The sequence below is a fragment of the Ixodes scapularis genome, unplaced genomic scaffold (genome assembly GCF_016920785.2).
Source record: "Ixodes scapularis isolate PalLabHiFi unplaced genomic scaffold, ASM1692078v2 PGA_scaffold1__304_contigs__length_218370807, whole genome shotgun sequence".
In the NCBI taxonomy this organism is placed as follows: Eukaryota; Metazoa; Arthropoda; class Arachnida; order Ixodida; family Ixodidae; genus Ixodes; species Ixodes scapularis.
Window position 1 is genome coordinate 83,124,245 of NW_024609846.1, and position 15,350 is coordinate 83,139,594.

General features: G+C 45.7%; 1 protein-coding gene across 2 annotated transcripts in view; it reads left to right on the forward strand.

The window, feature by feature from the left end:
* Positions 1-15,350, forward strand: part of LOC8026372 (ubiquitin conjugation factor E4 B) — a 68,100-nt gene that overhangs the window by 40,308 nt on the left and 12,442 nt on the right. For both annotated transcript variants that reach the window (XM_029979181.4, XM_029979182.4), the window contains exons 19-23: positions 1,740-2,042; positions 3,586-3,751; positions 7,107-7,283; positions 7,924-8,142; positions 8,262-8,409. In XM_029979181.4, the coding sequence (XP_029835041.3) occupies positions 1,740-2,042; positions 3,586-3,751; positions 7,107-7,283; positions 7,924-8,142; positions 8,262-8,409 (1,013 nt within the window). The remainder of the gene's footprint in view (positions 1-1,739; positions 2,043-3,585; positions 3,752-7,106; positions 7,284-7,923; positions 8,143-8,261; positions 8,410-15,350) is intronic.

Sequence of the window (15,350 nt, forward strand, 5' to 3'; positions counted from 1 at the left end):
ATTCTTTCAGTCTGCTTCACTTTACCACACTTGCAGCATAGTGATAAATGCAAACGTAGAGCCAAGAACTGCTGCAAGCGACTTTATCACCGTTTTATCTGCTGGTGCATTTTGTTTAAATGAAGAAATGCAAAGTTTTGTACACTTTGTTCACCCCTAAACTTACAGTGCAGGGGTAGCTATAATAGTAATAATAATAATCATAATAATGATAATAGTTTTATTAGCACAAAATCATTCACATACATTAATTACTGCCTCACGAAAGCACTTGCGTGCTTGTGTGTGAGAACATGCAATCGCTAAACTAATCAATCGTCTCCCGTTCACCACCTGACCTTGCTCTCTGCGCATGGGTGTAGGCAAGAGTGGGATTGCATGGTTAAGGATAGATTCACCGACCAATATTTCGGTGCCGAAAATTTAAACTTTTTTGCTATTTCGGATTAATCAGAAACCATGTTGTATCGGGTGAAGATAGTCGACTCTCGTTGATTGATTTAATTGATTTAAACTCGTGGATAATTCAAACTAGCATGCAGCTCTCATCCTATGCATCTCTATAGGAGGAAACTCCCAGTAATTAAAAACTTTGCTTTGTTCAAACAAATTCTCTGTCCCCCTCGAGTTTAAATTAACGAGATTCGGCTGTACAGTTTAAAAGTTTTATTTTCCTGGCTTTATAGACCAGGAAAAGGAATATGAACGTTCATGAAGCTAGCCACAAAGGAGTCGCCATTTTGAATTCTACTTTGACTTGGATTGGCTTGGCAACCAATCCAAGCGCTGCTAATCCAAACAGCTAAGTGGCGTTATTTTTCTCTGTATATTTTTTACGCCACACATATCATCATCATTGCCTTTCGTCTTTGTCTGTTTTCTTTTGTTTTCCAACTGGTCCGAGTGGCTTGTATGGTTCAGTGTTTCATGTTGCATTCAATTGCATCCCTTCCTTTATTCGCCTCTCGTCACGTGCGCTGCGATTTTTGATTTTGGGACATGTCCTCTTCGGCGACACGCTGTATGTAACCATGCTACCATCCATTATTCTACCACCGCAAAACGTCAAGAACAAGCACGGACGGTATCTTACAATGAATCAGGAGAAGAAAGCCACCATAATCGAGTTGATTGAGAGCGGACGGATGCAAGTCGACATAGTGAAGGAATTCAAGTTGCCAAAGCAAACGCTGTCGAACCGCATGAAAAACAAGTCGAAGATATTGTCTACTTTCGAAAGCTCTTGCTTTAAGTTTGCCGCGGTCGGCGACGAGCTTGAACCATGTGCGGAACTCGGTGACGACGAAATTGTGCGGCAGGTGCTCGCTCAGCCTGCAGAAAACGATTTTGGTTGCAAAAGAGGATTACGTTGACTACCCGCTGCCATCGACAGTGGACATACCAAAGTCTGCATCATTGGCGTTCAATGGGTACGATGAGAGCACGACGTTCATTCAAATCTAAGCGGATGCCATCGGACGCGAGCGGAGCAGAAGGCAGGCAACTCTAGGCGCCTTTTCTTTAGCCAGTTTAAGTTCAATAAAGATCAGTTTTTGTAATCTGCACATTTTTCGGACTGTCCTAATATTTTTATTTTTTTTCCCGTCCCCAATAAGTCCAAAACATCGGTCGGCGACGGAAGACGCTCGACTACGAGCATATAGCTTCCACCGCACCGTCTGCTCTGGGGTGTGAACGGAGTATAGTGAACGGCCCTGCGTGGTCCCCCTCCCGTGCAGGTACCAGCCGTCGTCGATGGAGTCCCAGGCGGGGCCCCTGGCACAGCTGCTGGGCTGGCTGCTGTGCTGCCCGCAGTGGCTGTCCAACCCCTACCTGGGGGCCAAGCTGGTGGAGGTGCTCTTCTGTGCCAGCCCCCTGGTGCAGCCACCGGGCAGCGCCTGCGGCTTCTCGGCCGCTGTGCTCAGCCTGCCCCTGGCCCAGAGCACCATGGGGCCCGCCCTCATGCGCTTCTACACCGACGTCGAGTCCACGGGCGCCGCTTCTGAGTTTTACGACAAGTTCACAATACGCTACCATATCAGGTCTGCCCCCATCTTTGTTTCCTGGACTCTCTCAGTACGGCTAAATAAAGTCTTTGTAGTTCTTGCGAGGGGCGCTGAATGGGCCCTATCTTTTGAAAGCATGCGTCGTCCCCTGTGGCAGTTGGGATCAAGCAAGGGAAAGAATGACGATGGCTCCTCTGGAGCTTCTAAATAAGATATGTTTCAGAAAAAGGACACTTCGGCCAACTTGTCGGTTAAACTTATTGTTGACAGTTAACCTAGAGCTTTATCTGCAACTGTGGGGAACGCGTTTCCGTCTTCTAGAATTGGCGACGCAGTTCAAACTGAACAAAGCGATTTTGCCCGAGCTCGTTGACACCACACCCTTCCCAGAGTACCGAAACTCCCAGGCTCAATAGTGCCAAGATGGCGGCTCAGAGTTCTTTTTGTGGGAACTTTTATTGGAGATTAGTACAAAATAACAGGAGCGTGATGTTTTCATGAAATGTTAGTTTACAAGGTTTTGCGGCACAATTATTATTGTTTTTATACAACCATGTCTCACTGGTGATTTCAGGTAATGCGTCCGCTTGAGAGACTGAGGTTGGCATTCCTTAAACCACTTTCACCGTATATGTTTCGCCGTCAAAATGGCCGGTCAAAGCTAAAATAGATCAGTCGCATCAGATGCTTTTGAATGCGATACTCTGGAAACATTCAATGACTAGAGTAGCCTACTTAGTGGCTCTAGGCTCCTCAATGTGATCTGGATGTCGCAAAAAATAAAACCATGCCTGGTACTGCTGGGGGCTTTCTCGCCTTTTCCCGCCATACCACTGTTTCCATCTGTGCTTTCTGCTGGGACTCCTTGTTATTTTTAAAACTGTCTGTAACTAGGTGCAGCTAAACCTAGTTATAAATTGACAAAAGTTGGAAATATGTGTGCTTGCTAATATTTGTATCGCATTATTTCTGGGATTCTTAAAAGATGTCTCGATTTTCTTATGGACAGAGGATCTCACGGTTGTGCAGCACATGGCGCAAGACTCGCGTAAATAGCTGCTGTCCCTTTTTTTTTTCTTCATGTTTTCTGTACGACATAATTATAATGAAGGCATGTTCGTGTTTATCATTAGCTGCCAGGTGCATGCATGTTAATGCATCTGGAGGTGCACTTCTAGCTCTCGAAATTTGTGCCCTGCAGAGAAGCGGTAGAATGAGTAGAGGTGCGCGAGATACACAACCTCTCGCTGGCACGGCTGGATAGCATGTCGATAAAGTTTGATAGAACCTCTTTGATGTATGGCTTTCAGCCATCCGTAACAAGAGCATAAAACTACAATCTAAGGAAACATACTGGCCAATAATTCTCTCGATGGAAATAGATGGAAGGGAGAAGAAACCCTCGTGCAACGGTTTATTTCTCGCGTATGTCCTTGAGCTTGAACCACCCAGAATCGAGCAAAACTGTCAGAACCGAACTTGGCAGCCACTATTTTTAGCACTGCCACCGCTCGATGTGGCGGAGGGTGGCGTCTTCTCGAGAGCGCCGTTGTTGACGGGCGCCCTGTCTCCTCCCCAGCATCCTGCTCAAGAGCCTGTGGGAGAGTCCACGCCACAAGGAGGCGATCCTGAAGGAGGCCGCCCAAGGGCGGCAGTTTGTGCGCTTTGTCAACATGCTCATGAACGACACGACGTTCCTGCTTGACGAGTCCCTGGAGTCCCTCAAGCGCATTCACCAGACGCAGGTGCGACACGGTGGTCAGCGTGACTGGACGCTTTCGGTTGCCAAACTCCCGTAGGCCTTGCTCGCTGGGGTTGAACTCCCCTTTCCCTGCAGGCGTTTGTGACCGGTTGTTCGAGGTACCACCTTTTTACGTAGAATGTGTTTTTTGTTGAAGATATGTTGGCGAAAACATCAGACGTAAAAGTGAGACGTGAAAGCGGGATGCAGAAGCATTACGACAAGGAGGGAGTGGCATTTGGGCACTGCAGCACGACTTGCTCGCGGGTGGCACCTCACTGCCGTTGGCTGGTATAGGCAATCGTGTAACCATAACAACGACCGACGGTGCTCCCGTCATAAGTCGTGATACGAGTCTCGGTGCATGAGCGATTATGCCGTTATCTACTGACCCAGAGACATATTCCACGTGGGACGATTTTGTCAGATATGACCAAAGTACCACTGCAAAGTTTTTTGCGTGCCGCTGCTGCCCTCCAAACTGCTGTTATAATCGCGTGCCACTGCATAAACAAAAATGGTGGCACTTGAGAGGTAGCGGTTTTTGTGCCTCTTTTAAAGCCGGCCAGAAGAGTTAATCTAGTGACGTTGGCGGCAGTTCTGAGGATTCCCACGCTTCGAGCGGTGCACTTACACCTGCAGCCAAACCAACGTGTGAATAGATTGCAAACGGGGCTGGTATAGGGATTCCCATCAAAGTCATGTACCAGAGAGTGGGCATGGATTTTTCGGCAGTTGCCCACTGCGGTCGCACCAGTCTAGTATAACTTTACCCTGATGTGGGTGACGCATCTAGGATAAGCTAAATTTCGCCATGCCGCTAACTAACCCTAATCTGAGCACACTTTAGCATAGCTGTGCCTTGCGTCGACGCACGACTACGGATTCTACAGTCCCATTCTTCTCTCTCCCATTGTTGAAAAACTCTTCTGTGGTGAAGCCAAGCTCATCGAGAAAATTCTTGACTATATCAGCACTTCAGATGCTTGGCATATCAATACTTCAGATGCCTGTACCAGTGTTGCGAGCATACTTGAACTTTGTTTCACTGTTTTCATATCTTAGTTGTATATCAGTTTTCACTGTAGGTAGACTTTCTTGTCTATGAAGTTTCTAAGCTTCTTACTGCTTCACTGCAACATTGTTTGTGTTTATTGTTAAAAATGGACAGTGCAAAGACACTGTCAAAAAGTTGTGGAGGCTTCAACATACTGACAAAGACCAAGGTGCACGGAATGTGTCCCACACAAACCATACTCGGTCTGTAATTTGTGCAAGATTTTTCTTTATTTATTATTATATTTTTTTCTTCTAATTTCTTATATCTTCATACTTTTCCAAGTGTTGATTGCTGCGGGTTACTCCTTTGAGTGCGCGAGCGCCATTGCACTGCAGAGAAGCACATTGCTTCTCTGCAGTGCACCGGTGCTTGGTAAGAAGTGTGTGCGCTCAACGAGGCTAACCCGCCACAATCAGAACTTAGGGGAAAAAAAAAATTAATATCACAGTTTATCTTGAAGCGAATCCTGAATACCAGAAATAACCCCAGAAGCACCCACTTCTTTCAAGCGCCCACAATTAACATTTCCCAAATTTGGGAATTCTGTAAATTGTATGTTAAGGAAACCTGGGGATGTCAACTTTCGAACCACTCACTCAATCGCTGTGAAATTTGCACGTGGTAGTGTGTAGCCATATACAAGGAGGGCTTGCAAAGTGTAGCCCTGTGAACCATTTTTATGAGGTGCTATACCCCCTGAATGAAGTAAAGCATAGCTTGGCATGGAATCTGCTCATTGAATCTACCGTTGAGAAATGGTGTTGATAACCACATATTTTTCTGGTGGAATGCATACTGAAATACCTGTTGCCAGTTACTATAAAAAGGAATTCACGAAATATGCATTTTTAAGCTAGAAAAGATTAATGAAAAATATATATATTTTTTTTTTATCCATATTAGGTTTTGCAATTTACTAAAATTACACAATTTTTCATAATTAAAGAACGTGAAAGTGCAAAATCTAAGTTCATAGTAACTGGCTCTATAAAGTTTCGGTATATAAATTGTAGAAATTCAGTCTATGTATATTTTCATACTGAAACAATAAATTTATTAAGTGAAATGTATGGCAAAGAGTAGAATGGAGAAAAACTCGTTCAAAGTGCTCAAACCTCTACCTTTTTTTCAGCATTGGTGGACTGAATATAATTTATGAAAAAATAACTATGAATTGTAAACAAATTAAACTTTCTGGGAATACTCTCTACATGTTGGCAGATGTAAATATGACATATTTCAAGCTCAACTTTTTTTGCAGAAAGCAACTCCACTTCATTTTTGTTTCCTGAAAAAAAAAAAAAAAAAAAAAAATGTTCACTTCAGTATCACCCAAGAATACCACACAACAAATATTATGACCTTGTTCTGTCTAAATGTTTCTTAAATGGCCCGGCAAATTTTGTAACATGCGAAGTTGCCGAAATCGGCTACCGCAAAATACTGGGCAAGCGCCCACTCAAAATTTAGAGATAATCGCGAACAAATGAGATGGGCGCTTGTCCGGTCATCAATTTTATATAGAAATGCACTGTGAGTATTTTCTCAGATATTACAAATTTGGGAATGGGCGCTTAGTGTGGAATGGATGAATGCGCGGTATTCTACGGTAATTCTAGCGGGCAAATTGAGGCGCAACCAACAGTGCAGTCGAGGCTACGGCATTGGTGTAGCCAACATTGAGCTAACCGTCATCACTATTGCTCCTTTTTGTTTGATTTTACTTCTTCGAGCAAGGAGTGATGTCAGCAACGTTTCCACTCGGCGCTCAGCGGTGTCCGCTTGATTGGCGTAAAGTGCCTGCGCAGAATGCTTCTTTTGAATGGTCCCGCCGTTACCTCTGTCTCCTGTGTGACAACCGCCATCGTCATTTCATTGTTTGTGATTACTGTCTCTCGGAGTTGCATTCACACCATGTGTGCAGACTGATACCGTGGTTGTGCAGACGTCGTTGAATGTCATGGGCACCAAAACATAGAGGTGTCGCTTGTGCTTGGCATACGGGGGGGGGGGGGGGGGATGTGTTTTAGTTTGCTATATGGAGTGTCCCCGACATAAGAGTTCGATAGAAAAAAACAACACTCCTATACTATAATATGTGATTTTCAAGGGGATGTTTGGACTGTTCAATATATAAACAATAATTCTAAATACTGGGGTGTGATATAACCGGGCTGGACTGTAGTTGGCTCTTGCTTGGAGTAGCTACGGTCCGGTCCGCTGTGATCGAAGCATCCAAGAATTGCCAGGGCCTGACGCATTGCCTGCTCGGTCTGTCACCGCACGTGGCGGTCTGCAGGAGGAAGCGAGGGACGTGGAAGCCTGGGCGCGGCTGGGGGCGGAAGCCCAGCAGGCGCGGCAGCGGCAGCTGTCCCAGGACGAGCGGCAGTGCCGCTCCTACCTGACCCTGGCCAGGGAAACCGTGGACATGCTGCACTACCTGACCGCAGACGTGCCCGAGCCCTTCCTAAGACCCGTGAGTCGCCCACAGCCCACCACGTCTGCCACGCGTTGTCTGGGAAATTTTGGTCCGAGCAGAAGAATGACTGGCCCCTGGCATTTGGCATTTGGGTTTCCCCGAGCAGACACTACGCTGCCTGTCGCAAGAGCGACAGTTACGTTTCGTGGTATTTCATTGTTCAGTACCCTTTAGTTGATTCGGTCTTGTTGGGATGTTGGAATTTGGTCGAATAATCCGACGATCAAATCGTAAAATGGGCTGGAAAGGGGCCCAAACCAAGTTCACTGTGTTGACCGAAGTTGTCCGTGATCGTTCGTTACTGTCTGCGCTTGTGACACGCATCCAACAACACGTTTATGGAGGGTGCCGATACTTTTCCAAACGAAGCAAAAGTTAATGCTCGAGCATTACTGTGACTTGCCTCCGACGAACAGACTCCGAAGCCTAGATTTTGAGGTTGTGAGGCTTTGTTTGTTTTTGGCCTCCAAAATATGGCACATTTCTCTCAAAGGCGCCGAACGCCCGTTGCTTGGTGAGATGGCCACAAATTTTGACGTGCAATCGTTTCTTTCTCTAAGGCAGCAATAAACTGCCGCGGGAGTTTCATTTGGCCACTTGCCCCGACGCCTTGACTTAGCGATTACCGTCGATGCAGGAACTGGTGGACCGGCTGGCGGCCATGCTGAACTTCAACCTGCAGCAGCTGTGCGGACCCCGCTGCAAGGACCTGAAGGTGCAGCAGCCCGAGAAGTACGGCTGGGAGCCCAGGAGGCTGCTGGACCAGCTGACGGACATGTACCTGCACCTGGACTGCCCGCCCTTCCTCCAGGCCGTGGGCAGGGACGAGCGTTCCTACAGGGCCTCCCTCTTTCAGGTGACGCGCTAGAGGGGGGGCGAAGGGTCACGAGCAGTTACTAGCGTTCGCAACGCACTTGGTCTCATTCAAACGCAAGGCTACGAACCAGTCCTGAAAAAGGCGTGCTCTGGTTGCAGGACGCAGGAGCCCGCATGCGCAAGGCACACGTGAAGACCCGCCCTCAGCTGGAGCAGTTTGAGCAGCTGGCTGCCCGCATTGAGCGCTCTCTGGCCGAGGCACGCCAGCGGCAGGTGGACTATGGGGACGCCCCGGATGAATTCAGGGGTGGGTGCTTGCTTACCGGACGTGTCTCTGCACCGACCGTTCTTGCAGACGTTGTCATTCCTCCGGAGCAATGCCACTTCGGCCGAAGAGAGGGACCGTCGACAAATTCCGTCAAATGGTTTGAGTCGCGCATCTTTTGCCAAACGAATGAGACGAGCACCATTGTGTTCCACCTGTCGCGTTGGGTCATCCCAATCTGAAATGCACGAGATTTGCTTCATCAATATCGGCGGGCCTCGCAACGATCCAGTTGGAGATGCACATGCGACTTTCCTTCTCGCTGAGTGCGACAAGATCGCTGTTGCGGCTCCTGGGTGACTGCTTGTCGTCGAGGGTGGGCAGAGGAAAAGTAGTTTTCCCGCCGTGAAGTTGGAACACTAGCTTTGTATGAATCTCTCTGTGATGAATATAGACCGCTGCTCTAAAATGCCCAGCACAATTTGTTGCATTAGATACTTTTCAAAAGTCGTAGCTATGTAGTGGCAGTTGCAGAAGCTCCGGGAAGTCTACTCTAATCGTATTGGCAAGAGGACAGGATTGCCTAAGTCACACAATCTCAATTTTATAAATGCAAGGTTATGTACATGGGTCAATATGTGGAAGCCAGTTCCCTGCTTTGTGTTTGGCATGAGCTGATAGTATGAGGGCACCAAAGTATTTTATTGGAAAAGATTATGTTTCTTTGAGGAACTAATGATAGTGATACTTTTTGGGGTTTCCTCACTTGTGTCGAGTAAAACAAAGGCACTCTAAACAAAAGTAAACGAAAATAGGAAATGTACTGGAGTCTGCGAATGAACTGGTACAAACATGCACCAGTTGATATACCCTTGTAGACATGCCATGTTTTCCTGCTGGAGAAAAGCTGTGTGATTTCCGCTATAGAAGATTGTGTTTAGCTCTGGAGAGGGTGGATAAACTGACTTTTAGAAAACCTCCATTAGTTGCTTGTGGTCATAACCTAGAGGGCCGAGTTAGAAGGCAAAAAAGGAGTACTGCTAAGGTCTGGCTGGCTGCATAGGAGAGGTGGGTTTAGTGAGATACAGGCTGTTGTTTCAAGCAGGACGAGGGACATGTCGGCATCTTAACATGAATCCTTAACAGCTAGTAAGGTGTAATTGAAGTGAGCATGGCTGATACTAAAACCAAATCATCTGCAGCTGACCTGAGATCAATTTAGAATACGAATGCACAGTAACTGAGAATGCATTACAGTTATGATTTTTTTCAATGACATCGGCACATCGGCAGTATGACTCTGGTGGCATCATTGTATCTGTAAGCACTAGGCACGTGCAAATACAGGGGTGGAACGGCTGCGCCATTTGCGCCATTTTGCGCCAGACGCGTTTGTCTGCTCCATCCTGCGCCATTTTGCGGAAACTGCGCCACAGCCAATACCTCGCGCCATTATGCACCAAATCGCACAACGTGAGCCAAAAAAATTGTATTTTGTCTTGGTTTCGGTTTCGATCGACTGGATTGGCAACAATGAGCCCGTTTAGCCTGGTCTGCTTTGCAATCTTTTGTTCTGTATATCCTCCTTGTGTGTCCAGAGTCGCAAGCGCGCGAAAAAAACTCGGGAATTGTATTCCAAGCGCTACACCACCTGCGACTGGATTGTTATTCTTCAAGTAAGTTGGCCGAAATGTGGTCGAGTCGTTAAGCATCAAATTGCCTGAGGCTCTGCAGCCCGGGATCCGGACGTCAGCCAGTTGAAAACACACTAGGAAAAGATTCCTTTTAGCGCTTCATCGTTAGAAATTGGAACCACATTCCCGCGAGATAATTCGTGATTTGATAGAACTCAAACGCGGTCCGATCCGAAACCTTGCCGCCCAGCAAACTCTCACGCGAGCGGTAAATCTGCTTGGCGTACTGTAACCTTGCTCCTGCTTATCGCTTCGAATACGATAACTCCGTTAATCGTAGTCTGCTGCTTCGATGTTCAGTTGTACAATAGGATAAACTCTAAATTTGTTGTCTTGTTCCTCCGCGCAACTGCACGTCCGTTGCTTACGTACGTCACGTGGTTCGCACATATAATTACTATGTCAAGCATGTCTGGATTGTGGGATAAGCATTGCTGGTTTGTACTTTGCGCAGCTGAAAGCCACTCGGAAAATATCAGACACTATCTTCAGAAACATATGGTACTTTCTTTTTGGTTCTCATTAAGGCTCACAAAATTTCAACTTTTCGCATCTGTTACACTGCTATCCCATCCGCCTAGGTTCCTAACAACTCATGCTCATCTGTGCTGCTAAGCACAATTGAAATTGCTCCCGTGCTCGTCTAAGGCACAAGCTGAAGTGCAATGAGAACAGACCTGAGCTGCTCCTAGCCTGCTCCAAAATTTAGATTTAGCTGCTCCCAACCTGCTCCAAAACAGCTGTTTCAGCTGCTCCCGCGGCTGCTCCCAAGTACATTTCATGAGTTCCACCCCTGAAATAGTGGATTTTGAGTTCGAAGCAAATAGTGGTTTCGGCCGAATTTTTTCAAAATAATTATCAAATAGTTTTTCCAAGTCATTCACTACCGTGCACCATGCATAAACGAAAATTCAGCTGAATTTGGAAAGCTTGTTTCAGACCTTCCACTCATCCACTTCTAAGCTCGATTAATTTTAATATACCTAACTATATGAACTGCTAACGTGAACAACAGATTTGTTGCGGCTATTTTAATTTAATCAGGGGGATTTATAAATCTGCTTGTTATATGCATAAATTCTTCTATTTTAAATCTGAAAAAAAAAAAAAATAAGCCTAGGGGGGAAATATGCTAAGTCTGCCTGTGGGGCAACCAGTCTAAAAGTGATTTCCGGTAATGCGTTTCTATGGGAAAAAGTGAGTGCATTTTCTCTGCGCTCGATTATGGCAGCAAATATTATGAATAATTCATACATACTAGATAGCTTGGAACATTTCTCAGCCTCACAGGTGAAAATATTGGACATTTGCGGCGTTTTTCTTTCAAATTTATAACATTAAAAACGGTGCTAAAATGGCTTCGCATATGTATTTAGGTACACTGTCCGACACTGTTAGCGGGAACACGGCATCGGCACTTTTCTGCAGAGAGGTTGACATGCTTGAGCAATGAAGAGTATCTCAAAAATCAAGAAAGATGTTAAGAGCTAGGGGAGAGTGAGGAGGAATGGAGCACACAGTTTTCACGCTATACTTTTATGTGTATTTTAATGGGCACATAGAAACAAGTTTGGTGGTCTTAAATGTGGCATGAAAACCCTTCACATCAGCTGAACAGCACTTTGTCCAAACTCTACTAGAAATGTAAAAAAAGAAAAATGGCGAAAGCAAAAGTGTGTCTGATCCCACTCTCCCCATTAAAGAATAGGACACATGCAAGATTGAGCCAAAAATTGTACTAGTGAATATTACAGGCAGACGGGTCTTCATCAGACATGAAGCCGGATTGCAGTGGTCTTTTCCTCCGACTGTCTGTGGTTTTGGTTCGGGGATTAAGAGCGTGGTAACATTTTAAACGGAACAAATAAAATGTGACCTAAATGCAATATACGCACTAAGATTAAATGATTCATCATTATTACAGGTTAACATTAGTCTTGTCTACCAGTCAGATCAGCAATTTTTGTTAAGGCAGGACTGAGGTGCTGTCCCATTTCCACCACCGTCTCACTGTCCTATTCTTTCCAAACTGCTTTGCACACGGTAAATTGCTAAGTTTGGCAACATGTGAAATGGTAAGCTTAAAACGGCGGTGGTTAAAACATGTGTGCTACGCTTTTGAGTGCCAAAGCGGCGACCACTGACTCTAGTAGTGTACACCAAGCCAAGCAGGTATGCCATTACAGTGGAAAGCACCGCTTCCACGGCATCATCAGTCTAGCATTTCATCAACTTTTTAGAATTATTCACTGAAGAAATGTGTTAGCTGTCCCACCGCTCCCCCTGTCCCATTCCTCCCCGCTCTCCCCTACACACTAACACTGGGTCAGTACATACCGGTGCATGTAGACGATCAAAATAAAGTAATGTCAAGTAATGAGTGCGATTTGCAATAAATAACATTAATATTATTCCCTCTGCTGCTCTTACGTGGGTGCGAAGATAAGTTTGTTCTAGCTTTCAAAAATCAAATCTGCATGCTCAAAAACTTTTAAAAAGGGAAAAGCCAGGAAACTCTTGCTGCTCGATAAATTCAGCATTGTAATAAAGAGAAAAACATATTTTATACCGTGCATACTTTTACGCATTTTAAAGGGTCACTAAAGTGCCTTTTGAGATACTCGTTTTATTGTCATATCTCAGTCTACGAGCTCTAAGCATTCTAAAAAACCCGAAAATACATTCGTGCGGGGCCGATTTGCTTATCGAAAAAGTGATAAAAGATTGCAACACTTACTGTTGTCGCAGAACAACAGATGGCGTTACCGAACCGTGCTGAATATGGTCTAATGACAGACGGTGCTTGTCAGCCACTCACAAACGATGGCTTCCCACATGGACGAGCGGCCGACCAGTCCCGCGCAATCTTTGATCACTTTTTTAAAGGGACACTGACACCCCCCAAAAAAATTTTTTTATTTTTTGCCAGGCGCTTCATTATGGTGTCGGAGGACTGCCCAATTAATATTTTGCAACAGAGTAGCGTATTTTTTTAATAAAGCCAAAAGACGCAACTGCTCGAAACCGAAACCGAAACCCGACAGAGGTCGGAGAAGTGGAGAGAAGAGAGCGAGTGGCGGAAGTCACGTGGCTACACCCGACCGTGCGTTTTTTTTTTCTCCTTTCCGTAGCAGACGACACGACATGCGGCGTGTGATGCGGCGTGCGGGAACTGCTCGCCGTGCGATTACTTGCAGTTATGTTTGTTCCGCTCGTTGTTCTGTGCTCCAACATGAGTTGTTTTGTAAATTGAGGAGTTGGAGATGAGTAGTGAGTGCCCTTGGTGAATTTCCATGATCGGCTCCGAAAAGAATACGCCCAAGATGTTGCGTGAAGAGCTGGCTCATATGTCCTGCATCCGAAAAAAAGTGGCACTGTGCGACAGAGTTTCCGAAAGATCAACGGGATCGGGACCAATGGCTGGCTGCAATTCCTGTAGAACATATACGGGCACCTCGGAAAGCGTACGCTACCTGATTTATATGCTCCTTGCATTTTGTGGAAAGTGATTACATTGAGTTCGCAGGTGTAAAAACGGAAATCCCATACCATTTAATTCAGCGAAGTATCGTCCGCAACATTTGTTTGTTTCTTCAGTGATGATTGTAAAAAAAATAAGAAGATATGTAAACATCGGAAAATGTTTGAAAAAAAAAAAAAGAAATTTCCCGGGGGATCGAACCCGGTCCTACCGCGTGTGAACCGGACGTCTTTCCCACTGAGCTACTAGGACATCTCTTTTCTCATGGATCTCTTTCCTTAGTAATAATTCAGCCAGTAAACTAAGTTGGAAAGTTTGCTGTCGATTTTTCTCTAGCAAAAGCACTCCCGGGTCGAAGTCGGGAAGCACCACGCTTTGGGGACATTCGCACCTAGTAAAGAAATCGTACGCGTGCATATTCAACTCGAAGTAGACCCGTTGTGCTTGACGTTTGCGTGAGCGATGTCTTTAGCCACGAGAAGGGAGCGACGGCTCGGCGACGTCTTTGTGCAAATCGACTTGGTGGCCGGGCGTGTCGTACGGGATGAATACCAATTCTTTTGATCAGTCCCAAATTTCTCTTTTAACGGTAGACAGAATTTGCCGGTACCGCGAACGACAGTACTGAAATAGAGGTCCCACGCCCGTCGTCTGCTGCCATCGCCGTCCCCGCGAGTCCCACGATACGCGAAACGACGAACGCACAGAATGCTTCCGGTTGTCTGTGGAACTTTTTTTTCAATCAACGTATTTACAGCTTTTTAGAAGCCACAAAAAATGGGTTTCATATTTTTTTATATTTTTAATATTGAGTGTGTGCCTTCAGTGACCCACGACTTTGATTAGATTTGGTGGTCGCATCGATACCTTAGAAAACGGCCCGTGACCGCGAAAAAGAGAGTGAGCGAGACTCGAACCGGCCAGTTCTTGATCGGCGGTTTTCGGGCGGAAAGAAACCGAATTTCGAGCCGCAAATTCTGTTCTAGGTAGTTGAGCTCTCATATGTCACGTACAACTAAAAACCTCGGCGAGCATAAATACCCTGTCAGTGTCCCTTTAATATGTAAATCGGCCGTGCATGAATGTAATTTCGGCATTTTTAGCATGCTTAGAGCTCGCAGATTGAGTTATGACCATAAAATGCGGATCCCAAAAAGCACTTCAGGGCCCCTTTAGCCACTTGCACATGGCGGTCATTTTAGTGGCATATGAATCTCGCAGATTATCATTATTAGCGTCATCGGAATGTTGGCGCTCCTCGAACAAGTTCTATATCTTTTTTTACTGTTATTCTTGCTCAAATTCGCCGCTTGTCTTTACCTCCTTGTCGTGGAACATAGAACTGGACCCGGAATACTGGGAAGTTAAACATTGCTTACTGATCGGAAAAATACTCCAGCTAAAGCAATTTCACTCTTATAATGTTAATAAAGTATGTACAGTCAGCATCAAAATGAGCTGGCTTGTCGTAACGCCGGCCGGAGCGGCGAAAATCCTGCATGGGGTGCCGCTGTCGGGATAAGCTGCTGGGAGCGAGGCTGGAACAAACTGCTCCGATTTCATGCATGGGGTAGGTTGGTAGAAATAAGTTGCAGATCTAGTGTGAACTTGATGCCTCTCGTTGTATGGCCGGCTGTTGATTTTGATGCATCATCACGCCATGCATATTTTTAGTGTTCTTTATTTTGTTTACAATCAGTTCTTGTTGGCAAGGTGCACGGCTTATTATTACTACAAACCTCTCCCGTGCATGAAATTGCAGCAGTTTGTTCCGGCCTCACTCTCAACGGCTTATCATGACGGGGGCT